Raw genomic sequence first — 14745 nt, 5'->3', positions numbered from 1 at the left:
GCTTGAGCTTACAAGCCATCTAAACAAGTCGAGCTTGACGAACATGTTTGCTAGCTCACCAGTCGAATATTCTTAGACTTGAGCTTGGTTTGATCAAATTATCGAGCTCGAGCTTTGCTTGATATGATTAACAAATGAACTCAAACGAACTTTTTATCAAGCCGAGCTCTTAATAGATCGCGAACGGTTTTGTTAGTTTACAACCCTATATACTATACAACTCTTATTAAAACTTTGTAGTTTTAAAAATGGGCATAAATCCTTTTGTAAATATCATAAATGTGCTTGAGTTTTAATTAAAACACAATGTTTAAATGTGATTGATTTTTTCAAACACGCGGGAGTAGAAGTACAAACTTATTAATTTAATACCAAGGATTTTTGTGATTTTTATGAAAGCGTACAATTTTATTTTCCCTATCAATTTATGAAAAATTATTTATGGGTTAATTAAATATTAAAAAAATCAATTATATTTAAATATTACATGCGTTTGTCTATGATTTTTACGAAAAATTAACATATAAATCTAATATTTTCTAATATTATATACACTTCTTCCATATTAATATTTATCTCACATTTAACATGCATCTTAATAATATAAGATAAATATAAACTTAATGATGTAAAATATAATAATCTTTATTGTTCATAAAATTCAAAGGACATGTATTTAATATTGAATTGTTTTAAAATATGACAAGCTGTGGCGTGGCAAAAATTTTATACCTTCTGTATTACGGATCACGGATGCCTTAAGAAATGTGCCACATGCAATTGGTTGATGTGCCTAATATAATTGATGTGACTGGATTTTTCGAATTTAAATTATGATATATATTAAAAAATTTAACATCAATTTAAATTTGATGACGTAAATTAAGTTTCAACAGTCTAAACCATGTCAATCTTATAAAAATATGTGTATAATAATTAATTTCGTGTTCTAGTTTTTTTATAATATTTTCAATCACGTATTCTTTTATTTATTTAATTATATTATATTGAATATTTCACTTATAGCATTGAAATAAAAAAAATTTTATATTTTCTCTTTCTGATCATACAATTTTAGATCATCCACATGCAAAATAAACAAAGAGCATTGGTAAAATATGTGTCCAACGAGTCAACTTGTAACTTAAATTTTATTGATTCTCATGTAAAACAATATTTATTTTAATAATATTTTATGATTTTATCAAATTATAACATTTACTTTATCTGTATACATACGCAAACTATAAATGATAAAATTTTTGAAGATGCTATAGTTCGATGAGATCTACAAGTCACGTCGATCATGAAATTCACTTGATATGTATTGCATATTCTAAACTTGTTTAAAGTTAATTCAATTGCCTAAAATAAAGATAAAAGTCGTTTGAACTGGAGACTAGCATCTGTGGTGTTAACGTCATGTTTCATTGGTATGGATATAGAGAAGTCCTATCATGCAGATGAATACTCATGTGATAAGTCACTGAACAATATTCTATTGGACTTTATCAAAGATTATCACTTATTGAGTATATTATTCTGCAGTTATAGTTGTATATTATTAGTCATTTGACCTGGGATAACATAGAGACTCTACGAACTAGTGTTGCACTTTGACTCATTAACGTACTCTGTGAGGGTCATCGGGTTACGAGATTGTGTGTTTTTTTTATATACGTAGGAGCCAAAACTTTGTAGTCAGAGATTCACTGCTCACCTGCGTGTATGAAGATCATATGTGATCCGATGAGTTAATAACGCAAGAAATATCTAGTCAGATTATGAGTTGTTATTTAGATAAAAGTGTTTCCCTATTTGCATATACACGATCTAATTATGATCACTTAAAGATACATCACATCGTTATTAAATTCATATTCAATCCTCAATATATCAATTATTACAAAGAAAGCGCGCCTCTTTCTTGTTTGACAGGGCTCACGGCCGATCTCCTCCACAAGCACCATTGTGCGCCACAGCAGCTTCATTGCATCGCCGGCGCAACGTTGTTGGAATCTCCCAGTTTCCTCCGATTGATTCTCAACACAAATTTTGTCTAGATCTCTATTGTAATCTAGACAAAAATCATTGATTTCAATCGTGAACTTGATCAAACGATTAAAGAAATATGATTGATCTAGTAGATCGTTTGAAGATATTTATAACAATAGCTATTATCGCCAAAAAAAGGGGATATTTAGAGTCAATAATTAAAAACTAAAGATAAATGCAATAAACGTCCTATGTATAAAATTTAGAATCACACAATAGCCAAATCTAATTTTGAACATTAATATAAAAAAATTTAAATTTCACTACAGTCCGAAAAAAAAGTACACCAATGAATATTATCTTTTAACATATCCACACACAAGAATCTCATCAAAAATAAAAAAATATAACTTTAAACAGTCACGCAGTCTTCATTATACGTGGCCATATACGAACAAAATAAACTCGATGACTATTCATAAAATAAACAAATAGGAATTAAAAAATTTAACGAGCCTAATATTGAATGGCACGTAGCCCTTACATTACACGCGTCGAGAAAATATTAGACACTCGGCGTCTCCCTAACTCCCCCAACCTCTATATTAACCCTTGGCCACCACATTAGGTCATCATCCAGAAGAGCAAACTTCGAGTACTCTACAATTTTTCACTTTACACCCGTTCTCGTATCGTTAGAAGAAGAAACTCAGCAAAGAAAATGGCATCCAACGATCAAGTCAACTACAAAGCTGGTGAAACCAAGGGCCAAGCTCAGGTTCTTTAATTTCTTTCCCTGAATCACTTTAGTCTCATAAGTAGAACGTATATGATCTAATTCACTCAAGCTCGATCCTCTGTAGGAGTAGAACATTCACAAGTAACGTAGAAATTAGCATTTTGAGTGCCATAAAACTTAATAGGACTGGTTTATCTTTTCTATACAGTAGAAAGAAAGTAATTGTGCTCTGCTTGTTATAATCTCACTCAAGTTTTAACCTATCCGGGACGCGCATGATACCCACAAGTCATGGACAAATAATATATTTACACAAATTTTGAGTATCATGAAACAAAATAAAACTGATTTTTCTTTTCTACGTCGTGGCGAAAAAGCCATTGTACTCTGCTGGAGGTTTTGGTTAGCTGGTAAGTAATCTATCAAGTCCCACGAGTCGTGTTTGGTTTTTGTTTTTAAAAGGGAAATTAAAGTTCGATCCTTATATGTCATTTTGGAGTTGCTCAACATATGTGTACATTGCAGGAGAAGATAGGACATGGAGTGGATGCTGTGAAGGGCAACGTTGAGGGAGGCAAAGATAACACTGGCAACTTCTTCACCACCGCCAAGGACAAGGTTACCGAGGCTGCGCAAGTCACCAAGGACAAGGTTACCGGCGCTGGTCAAGCCACCAAGGACAAGGCTGCTGAGACTACTCAAGCAACCAAGGACAAGGTTTCGGGCGGTGATGCTCAGCACTGAACAGATTTGTCCGTTAATGTTGTTGCATTTGTGTTGAACTTTCCTTCTTGTGTAAGAGGAAGCCTCCCTCCTTGAATTTGTCGTGCCAAGTTTGAGGGCTGGGTTTCTTTAGTTTGTTGTGTCTTTGTACTCTGGAATTTGGTTTCATTCACTTTAATGTTATTTCTATTTTTCTTAATGGGTGGAGAACTTTTGAATTTTTAATTTTTAAAGAACTTTATTATATGAAACTGATGCAATTAAATCAGAAATGAAAGAAAGCGAAAGAGGAACACACCACCAAGAATAACAATTCCAGTTATATATTATGGTTTTATAGTACCAACAATTTGTATATATAATATAAAGAAAATGGATAAATTAAGAGGTAAAATAAATAATAATGACGTTTCTTTCTTCTTTTTTTTTTTACATCTTTGACATAATTTTTTTTAATTAACTTTGACGTAAATATACGATCATAATTATTTGTGTAAAGAGAAAAAAATTATAAAATTTATAATTATGAATTACTAAAAAAAACATCATAAATATACACAATTTAGTTACATTTTCTTATTTAGTCACATTTAGAAATTTCTCAAATTTCGGCTGAAAATATCAGTAATTAATGTCTTGGTCAAGTTAACATTTTGGTAAAAAAAAAAAAAAGAACTAAAATGCAGAAAAAAAATACCAATTCATTAGAGAAAAAACTAAATTATGATAGAAACCTAAATCCTAATTATATATTTGCTCTAAATTTAGATTTTTCTCTTAGTGTAAATTAGATTTGTAACCATTCTGACCAAATAAGTTGCTATTAATGTTTAATAATTTGTGTACGTGTGACAATAATAGAAATTGTAAAAAAAATCTCGTAAATTGACATGTTTCGATTTTAGGCATTGCAAGATCTCGTTCTTTCTTTCTTTTAAACTTTTTTTTTAATCTACACATGGCAACAATGGTGGCAATAGGGGTGGACAAAAATTCGATTAAACTAAATTAATCAATCGAACTGAATTTCGATTAGATTAATTTGGAAAATCAATTTTCATTTCATATGTATATCGGTTAAATCAGTTTAATTTCGGTTTTTACTTTTAAACTATTAGTTAACCAATTTAAACCAATATGTTTTAAATAAAATTAATTGTTATACGGACCTTAATTTTGTAACATGCATTTTATTTTATACGTGTATTGGGGGTGTCAACCCTCTCAATCTTGAATTTATTCTTGTCCACAAAAAAATTTCCTTCAGCGATATATAGTATCATGTTTACAATGATATTTCTGACGATAGTAAATTACTCGACCAAACAAATATGTTCCAAAAAGATTATATTAAAAATAAAATAATATAATTTATTGTTATATGAATAAATATAGATCTCTTAGACATTATTTGGTGTGCATGATAAGGAATGATTGATTTTTAATCCTTCACTTATCATGTGTTTGGTGTGCATGATTAAAATTGTGATAGGCCCGTTCAGCCCGCACTGTATGCATTGTTATCCTCTTGTTGTTGGTTATATAATCATTTGGAGGAGAAGAGATGATATTTGATTAATTTAAATTTTTTTAATATCCTTAAGTTTAAAATAATTATAAATTCAAAAAATTTAATAATATTTAAATATAATTTTTACTTTGACTAATATTATAAATAATTTAATTATTATTGATCATATTTTTATTATTATATCATTTTTAACCGTAATATTATAATTGTTATTAATCATTATTTAATATTCAAATTTGTATTAATATTTCAATTATCACAATAAATGAATATTTATGTTATTATCAAATTTTAATTATTTTCTATAACAATAATCGATTTTTTAGTATTTTTCAGAAATTGAAATTAATGAAAAATTAATAATTAATATAATTTTTTAATTTTACTTATATTTTTTAAATCAATTAATTCTAGAAATTTTATTTGTTTAGTCAATCATTTTAAGAATATATTGCTAATTAATATAAGATGATGCATTTTAGTAAATAATTAACAAAAATAATCAAGCAAGTTAAAATGATCATGTCAAACATCATATAATTTATCATAATGTGTAATTTATCCTTACTTTTTATTTTATAATCACTCTTATTATATATCATTTATTTACCATATCACACGAATCAAACGGTGACTTATAAGATTAAAAAAAATTAACAGACCAATTGCTCTTTCTCTACATTAATTCATAATATCGACTATCACTTTCTGTCCTCTTCCATCTGTCACATTAACTTGCAGTTTTGCAAATGATATAGCTATCCCGTTACGGACGATGATCTCTATCTAAAAGATCATCTTGAGGCGTAATATTTGACTTTTATATTGTCACGCCCCGAGACCGAGGCGTCGGTGACATCCGACATTGTTTAACAGTTACTTGAAAACAATTAAGCCTCGTATCGAAATGCCAAAAACCAGTCTTTTTCATAAATAAAACATTGTCTTTACTTTGACAATAGAATAAAAATACATCAAGATTGCGGAAGCGAAATAAATACAAAGTCTTGAGTCTAGATCTTTTGGTGCGATCACCAGCCCCAGAACGTCTCATGTTCCTCCTCGCTCCATTGTTCTTCATTTTTATCTGGGGAGTGATGTAAGGGGTGAGTGCTTTGGGAAACACTCAGTAAGTAGGGGCCGAACGATTACCACAAATACATATAAAGATAATTTTAAAACATCTTTTAAGAGACTTTCAAAACTTATCATATCAAACATTAACCGAATCAGACTCGAAGGGTGAAACATAACTTATCAGAACAATTCAGAACAGATTAGATCAGAACAAACGGAACACTGTTATTCATCTCGTCATCCATGGTCAAATTGTCCCACATATGTTAGTCCTCTAAGGGGTGAGGCCAAAACACAGTTTTATACCCACTGATGGGGCCATAACACAGTTTTATACCCACTGATGGGGGCCATAACAGAATTTACAATCGTCGTTCCCTATCCAACTCGAATCATAACAGTGTATTACAAAATCAGATTCATCAAACAGTACTTATCAGAATTATGAGAGGAATCAGCAGATTCAAAGAACGTCGAGACCAAAAGAACATATCGTACATCGATCGAGATTTTATAATACATAATATAGCATTTTTCGAAAATGATTTGACACACATACAAGCATGTCATACTTATACAAATTTTAAATTAGAAAGAAATACATAGCAAAAACCTACTTACCGAATTCGAAGGTGTAGTTTTCGAAATTGCCAAGTCCTGAAGTACAACTCCCGTTGAATTTCGGTCAGACGGTGACCGAAACCTTGCAGTATTTTGCCTAGATTTATGAAGAAAATCCAGCAGCATTTCGACGTATCTTCTGATCACTCGGACTGCACGAAGCCTTCCCCCTTTTTCTTCTTGCCTTAGACGTCAAAATGGAGAGTAGAGGAGAGGGATGAATTTTTGTGATGATTTTAGGTGTGGTCTCTTCAACATACAATGGTTTATTTATAGGTGAGATTTTGCCCTTTGAACTTCCTCATGGCCAACCCCTTGCATTCCAAGCAAGTATTAATTGTGTTCATTCATTCATCCATGCACATCAAGAGTCACTTTGGTCTATCAAGGGTCATCTCTTTCATAATAAATTCATCCTTGCACACCAAGAGTCACTTTGGTATATCAAGGGACATTTCATGCATAATGAATTTGTCTTATCCCTTTGATTGTATTCGAAAATTTCGGGTTCTCACATATATGCTACGGATGCACAACTATACCACATGGCATTAGTTGATACCATTTGGTTTTTTTTTAATTTAAAATACATTATATAATAATAAAAAAAACGTTCTAACATTAATCAATTACCTAAATTAATCACAAAGTTTTAAAGTCCTAAATATGTAAACCTTTAAAGTAGGTGGGCAATACTTAATTATAAAAGATTTATTTGCACGGTGTGATTTATTTTATTAACGTTATTTGCAAATTAATATGTTAGCCCAAAAAATTTATAAAAAACTAACGATTATAAGTTTCATGGTCTTGAGAAGAAGAAAAAAACGCTTTCATGCATGACTTTCTTGACCGTAAAAAAAAGAAACAATTGATATAAAATGTATTAATTAATTATTTTAGTACTTAATATCGGAAGATATACAGCTAAGCATCATCCACAAGAATCTCACAAAAAATTTAAATAATAAAATACAATAAAGGGTTCAATTTAATTAATTACGAGATGTATACGTGGCCCTATACAAACAAAAATTAACCTATCGAAACTCAGAAAATAAAATAAAAAAATTTAACTAGCCTAATGCTACATGGCACGTAACCCCTACACGCGTCCTAAGAGAATCGTACACTTGGCATGCCCCCCAACATCCCCCCAAACTCTATATTAACCCATCGCCAATCACCTACGAGACCATCCAAAAAGTTGCTGAAAAATCTTTAATTTCTTCCCCGAAAGACGAACATGGCATCCCACGATCAGATCAACTACAACGCTGGTGAAGCCAAGGGCCAAGCTCAGGTTCTGATAATCTAAAACTCGGAATCTAATTCTTATCTACGAACGTTTTGTGTATTTTTAGCTTGATTATTTGAGTTTTATCCGGTCAAGAATTGACAATGCAAGGAATATGATATATAGTTTGGTGTAATAATTATTCATGGTTGTTTATTTACTAGTTTTAAACCTATTTGGCTTGCGACGTACGTTTAGAGTTACAAGTTTCAGGTTATAGTAAGCTTCAACATGTGAATGTATGTTACAGGAGAAGATTGGACATGGAGTCGACACTGTGAAGGACAAGACTAATGGATCCAAAGAGAACACTGGAAACTTCTTCACCGCTGCCAAAGAGAAGGTTACCGAAACGGCTCAAGCAGCCAAGGACAAGGTTTTTGGTGCAGGTCAAGCAACCAAGGACAAGACGTGGGAAACTTCTCAGGCCGCCAAGGACAAGGTTGTCGGCGCAGGCCAGGCCACCAAGGAGAAGACTGCAGAAACTACTGGTGCTGCCAAGGAGAAGACCTGCGGGGCAACTCATGCCACCAAGGATAATGCTTCTGGAGCGGCGGAATCCGGGAAGGAAACAGCCGAAGCTGGCAAGGAGAAAACCGGTGGATTTCTCCAAAACACCGGTGATCAGGTGAAGGAGATGGCGAAGGGGACGACGAATGCGGTGAAAAATACGTTAGGCTTGAACCGCGATGCTGCACAGAAGGAGTAGTTTGGTTATTGATATGGACATTGTTGTTACATTTATTGTCGCTTTCTTGCATTGTTCAGTCGTTTCATTTGGATATATATTTTTTATTTGAGAGGAAGCTTTCTCCCTTTTAATTGTTTTCCAATTTCGAGGGCATAGTTTCTTTTGCGTCTGTATAATTTGGTTTTCGTTCAGTTATAATATGTTTTACTTTTTATAACATTTACTTTTATATACCGTGAATGCTTTAAATATTGGGAGCAAACTATACTTTAGGGCCGTTTGTTTCCTCCCGAATTTCGAACTATTGTACACTGCTTTATTCTCATGGTCAGTGGTTCAAGTGTTCCCAGTTTCGATATCCCAACTTATTGAAGCTGCTATGAGTTTGTTATTTGGGGATTAATTTTGCAATTATTTATTTGCATGCATGTATAGTTTTTTTGAAGTTTTTAGTGTTAAGTAGTACAAAGCACTAATGGTGGTTGCTAGACAGTATTGAAGGCATTGCATGCTTTCTTGGCATGAATCCGAGCCACACGTTTTCTATTATTATTCCTTCCAAGGCTTGCACAAATAAATTCTTGCATACCATAGCTTCAACATGTTCGACTTAATTCAATGTTTCAGTCGTAATATTTTACGTGTTCATCTTCCGAATAACACGTACAGATGACGAAGTTTGATATATGCCAATGTAGATTCGTTAACATAAGATATGTTTGAACTTAGGTCGAACTCTGTTAGATATTGTTGGACATTGGTTTGGAACTCTTTTCCCAGTTTAGTCATATCATTTATGGTTGCTTAGCAGTTGTCCTACTATTACTCTCCCATTTTTCAGTGCGTGTTGCTTTTATATGCTGCAGAAAATGTTGTGTCTACATGTTAGGAAAGAAAGAAGGTATACATATACATCCATTAAAATATGACGAAAACCATATAGATTGATTACAGAAACAACCCACTATCACCAACAAAATAGCCAACCAAATCATATGTTAGTGGTATACAGGATGAAATAAAGATCAACAACTCAAAAACTTTATTTAAAGAGTCAAAACTGTAATGGATTGATATCAACTTCTATCACTCTGCAAGCCAATTTGTCTGTCCCTTGTTTATTGCTTCTCATCAACTTTTCTTGTGCCATGTTCGCAGTTTGAATCCTAAAGTCCCAACCTCGTATGTAACCAATTGCTGACCTCATCCATCTCCTTAGGCACGGTATAATGACCGATCCTAAACAGCGATAAAACTAAAATGGTAAGTTGTTGCTAAGATAACTGAATATGAGTGAGAAGAAGAAAGTTTTACATACCCGTCATAAGATTTAAATTCTAGATTTCGAAATCCAGCTTGGCTTAATGTATGATAGGACCTCTCCCCATATTTGTAAGGAACCACTTCATCATCTGTCCAAGAATCCAACGAAGTTAATGTGCTAATTTGTAAGATTATCTGTTGATACACAACAAAACTATGTGATTCGATTGTTATGCCATACAGGTTGCTGTATAAGGCATACATACACCGACGCAACATCATACACAAGATAATGTGCAAAATGTGTAAGATATTGGGAAAGATTGGCCATGTTTGGCATGGGATCTAACAAATGTTATGAAATGTTAAATGCTTTTAACGAAAAGCAAGACATACAAAGTCCATGGGAGAGCAATATTGGCAGATATGAAGCACGTCTTCCAGCCTCATGGGACCCCTCAATCTTGTGTCTCACACTCCTGCAACAACGAATGACCCAAGATTTTGATCACGAACGAAGCTAAGAAGAAACAGAGATTCGGGTATTTGTCCTACTTTTTGAACTTAGTGTGATATGTGATAACGGTGAATGTGCTTTGGTTATATATCCGATCCAAGATTTTAAAATTTATATGGTTGAGGAGAAGCAGAGTAGAAACCCCAACCTAAAACAGGGAAGCCAACCGCTCAGACCAACAATAGCCCTCAGGTTAACCGGGTATGGGCTGCCATTTCCATATTTTCCCTGAGCGAAACAAGTAGCAGAATAGAGAGCAGTTGCAGCACCCATACTAAAGCCCCCAATGCCAAGTTTAACTGCAATACACCGTAAACCAGGATTACCATAAGCGCATCCAATTCCATGTTTTGAAGACTATGATAAGCCTATCGAATTGTATGATCTAAGCACATAAACGAAATGATAAATGTGGTGTCTGTATGAGTACATGCAATTCAGGCACTGATACAATTTGAGTTGGTACTGCTCACGTCAGTTATTTCTCCATCAAAAAACAAGTCCTATGTGCTAAAATGTAGAATAAGGATTTGAAAATTAAAGAAATTTACTGTCAGCAGGCTCTGTAGACAACAAGTTAGCAATATGTGCTGTTGAAGCGTCTAAACCTTCAAAATCATCTGGACCATCTTCAGAAAGCTCTCCCACATCAAACCCTGACACATACGAACGAACTTGATAGAAGTCACTTTTTAAATAAATGTATCCATTAAGCCGAACTCGAATATCTCATTACTGATTTAGCTTACATGCAGTACAAGGAAATCCTCCAAGTATAGCCACAGGGCGAGTCGGGGCAGTAGGGCATATCCATTTTATCTGAATCATAAAGTTTAAACAATGCATTGAACTCTTGAAAAATGGTTTCGATTCAGTCGCAGCAAAATGTAGTAGACACCTTCATGCACAACAGAATGTTCGAATATTTCGAGAAACTAACGCTTACATTCGGGAGAGGAAGATTCTCCAATTGTTGCGACCAACTGCGGAAACAAATGTTGAAGAAGATCACTTATATTATTCTAATATTGCTTAACACGTCTATCTTAAATCTGCATATACTTTTAGCATTTGCATTATCTTTTGAAATAGGTAATATCTAACCGTTGATAAAAGATACTTTTCACAGTCACTAGTTAAATTTAACTGAGAAAGAGGTAAGAATAACAAGTAGTAGAGATGAAGTTGAATTTGCTATGGTTGGAAAAAGATAAGCATGTTAAAAAAATAACAAGAAACTTGCGTAATTCCAAATTTTTTGAATATTCTCAACAAAAATCGTTTCTTCTGCTTGTAAAGTGAGGTAAAACTTTGAAAGCCAAGTGGTGGTGGTCCCATAGAAACATACAACGAATGAAGCATATGTGCCATAATATTACACAAATTCAAAGAATAGAAAAAATTGAAATCTAGTTTAAGTTCTGAGATGTCACTTATTTATTGAAAATTTAAAAAAAAAAATCAGTTGAGTGGAGCGATCCACCCTTTTTTCTTGTTTTATCCTTGCATTACCGGTGGAATCTTACCTCATAGTATGGACACATTACCCCATACTAATTTAAGGTTGTCTATTCTTTAGCATCTTAGAATAATGATAGAACAATATAGGCCTCAACTTTCTGTTTCCAAGATAATTTGATTAGACTAGCAAGCATTTTCCTTGGTAGAAAAAAAATTATATAAAGTTCGTCTAGTTGATAAAGTTGAGATATTTTAGAACTGCATTGAGTTCACTAGTTCTTCATAGCAGAAAAGAAAATGATTAAAAGGGTAGTTCTATTATCTCAATTTGATTCAGTTGAAATGACTATACCGCCCTTGACGATCAGGAAAAGCATCGAGGAAAAGAGATTTTACCTGGAGCCATTGTCACCAAGACCATGCAGCCAAATTATTGTAGCTTGGTGTTTCCCTTTAGGCCTAACCACATACGTCCTCCCGAATTCAAATGTTTTTCTTGCTGTTCTGCTTCCTGAGAATTATTGTATAAGAATTCAGCTTTTCTACACGATCAAGTTCAAGAAATTTACTCGGCAAATTTGGGGTGTGGGATAGGTTTGTACAATTGTACTAGCAAAAGTTTTCCATTCTCAAAATGTGATGAGTGAGTGACTTCACTCACTTAAAGGTAATTTTTTTGCCACAACCCTTCAATGTCAAATGACACAGACATTCAAGCAAAAATTCAAGAAAGATGGAATCTTGATGCTTACCGGAGCACACTGACGAATTTGGATAGCTCATTCTGGCCAACAAGAGATGAACCAAGAAATTCCCAAGAGGCTTAACAATGTGTAGTGAAATGAAACTACAAACTTATGTGCAATGCAAGGAACAGCAACAGAGACTTGCTGTATTTATACTCGAATGGGTTAGATGAAAATGGAATAAAACAGCTGCACCTTACCTAAGCTAGGAACTCAAAAATAAAGAGAGAGAGAGAGAGAGAAATGGGGGCATCCATGAAAAGGAAAAGTAAAGAAAGGGAACAAAGCAGCCAATCTTTTCATCCGCGAAGGGAGAATCAAAACCAGTAAAAAGTATATAGCCTATTAAATTATAAATAGAGTTGTAATTCATTCATTCAACCCCATGAATCGTCCAGGTTGAAGGGCTACTGTCACCTTGACGTGGCCCTGCAAGATGACTCAGTTCAGTACAACAGGATATTAATAACTACTTTTATTCAATCTACCTTCGTCCAAATTGTAACATCCACCCGTAAAATCGATTACATCCAATTTTTTACCTTGTCCAATACATTTCGATATGGTCCGAATCGGACCATAAATGTTGTAATATGATGGAGAGAATGATTTTTATTTTATAAAGCAAAGTTGGAAATAGTACTGTCACATTCACCGAACTTGTGGACCATAAGTTGACAAGCATTTTCGTGCCATAATCTTCCTGAGCCGTTGAGGTTGGAGGGGCTGAACTAAATATACAGCATACAAAAGAGAATCTATGCTTTCTTGGGCAGTGGCAATTAAATAAGCATCCCACATACTTACAATTTCAAGAATATTTCTGAAAACTATATGGAATAATTCAATTTGTTGGAAGAAAATCATTTAAATCTTTATTTCAATCATTTGTTTATGTATTCCTTGTGACTGATGGATACCCATTATGGCATTATCTCCACTGTGAATTTCAAACTGTCTAATTTATCATCACCATTCCATGCATATAATACATACTTAGTGTTAACACATTTTGCGTTCATATACAGTTTTCTAAATAAATAATTTTATTTTTAAAATTATTAGTTAATGAGGGTATGGCTTTATATATATGTATATATAGAGCGAGAGGTATGATGTGTTGGGCGCATCTTGCTAAGGACGCTACAAGATATTCAAATGAACATCTTGTGAATTTCACATAGCCTATCTTAAGAAACGTGTTGCATTAAATGCTTGCGAGATGTTAACGTGAACATCTTGTTAATGTGACATTAGCTAATCTCTAGAAACATAATGCATTTAATATTTTGAGAATAACACATCAATCGATCTCGAGAAACGTGCTGCATTAAATGCTTGCGGTCGAGAAACATGTTGCATTAAATACAAGAATAACATCTTACGACGCCCATGAAATATCCATCAAGAAGCGTTCAGCATATATAGGGCCGCGCTATGAACACAGTAAAGAACATGATACCAAGGCTGCATAGAATTCATAGTTGGGTTGAAAACTTGGAAATATATATTAAGAAAAGTATGTTAACTTTATATTTTTTACACTTTCTTGTTTTCTAAGATTTTCTTGTTTGCATAAATTTAGTCCACTGATAGTATTTAATATACTTATATGGATAAATTAATGTTAAAAACATTACAATTAAAAAATTTAACTGTTTCCATTTAAGTGACAGACTTAACATATAAATGGGATCAAAAATATAAATTTTTAGAAAATTTATTTCAATGAAGGCTTTTATTACATGACACATCTTGTCAGTAGAACTGGGCAATACCTTCTGGTGTGTCTCTTTGCCTGTTGGCTGAGCTGTTTTCAATATCATTTCATTTATTATCTGTGGAATTCAAAGAATGTGTCCACTAGTTTGTTCGAGTCTTTAGGAATTATTTTTCAAAGTATTGTGCATGCATAGACGTACATGGTTTGTTTGTGCAAACCGAGTCACTCACACTTTTTCATCCTATGCAGAATTATCATGCACATGGACATATATATATATATATATATATATATATGGAGGTTATTGGTTTCCAGCCTATATACCATATTCGACTTTCTGAACTAATAAAAGGAGGTATTT

The 14745-nt window shown here is 33.1% G+C and overlaps 2 protein-coding genes across 3 annotated transcripts; one reads left to right on the top strand and one right to left on the bottom strand.

The window, feature by feature from the left end:
• The first annotated feature begins 7898 nt into the window (after nucleotides 1-7898).
• LOC140991026 (uncharacterized) lies at nucleotides 7899-8889 on the top strand. The gene is made up of 2 exons (XM_073460930.1): nucleotides 7899-7989; nucleotides 8234-8889. Exons 1-2 carry the CDS (start codon nucleotides 7933-7935, stop codon nucleotides 8690-8692), a joined length of 516 nt encoding a protein of 171 aa, XP_073317031.1. The 5' UTR covers nucleotides 7899-7932; the 3' UTR covers nucleotides 8693-8889.
• Nucleotides 8890-9598: 709 nt separating this feature from the next.
• LOC140991034 (uncharacterized) lies at nucleotides 9599-13049 on the bottom strand. 2 transcript variants are annotated; one of them, XM_073460938.1, is made up of 9 exons: nucleotides 12875-13049; nucleotides 12312-12426; nucleotides 11401-11437; nucleotides 11204-11273; nucleotides 11006-11110; nucleotides 10603-10753; nucleotides 10334-10416; nucleotides 9993-10086; nucleotides 9599-9913 (listed from the first exon to the last, which is right to left on the bottom strand). In XM_073460938.1, the coding sequence occupies exons 1-9, from the start codon at nucleotides 13032-13034 to the stop codon at nucleotides 9841-9843; spliced, it is 888 nt and encodes a 295-aa protein (XP_073317039.1). In that variant the 5' UTR covers nucleotides 13035-13049; the 3' UTR covers nucleotides 9599-9840. The 2 variants fall into 2 exon arrangements, with proteins under 2 accessions (XP_073317039.1, XP_073317038.1); XM_073460937.1 differs by lacking the exon at nucleotides 12875-13049 and adding an exon at nucleotides 12668-12857.
• Between the last annotated feature and the right edge of the window lie 1696 nt (nucleotides 13050-14745).

Source organism: Primulina huaijiensis, chromosome 13 (assembly GCF_012295235.1).
Source record: "Primulina huaijiensis isolate GDHJ02 chromosome 13, ASM1229523v2, whole genome shotgun sequence".
NCBI classification, from domain to species: Eukaryota; Viridiplantae; Streptophyta; class Magnoliopsida; order Lamiales; family Gesneriaceae; genus Primulina; species Primulina huaijiensis.
The sequence above is the reverse complement of the archived record's forward strand: the minus strand, read 5'-3'. Positions and strand labels throughout refer to the sequence as shown.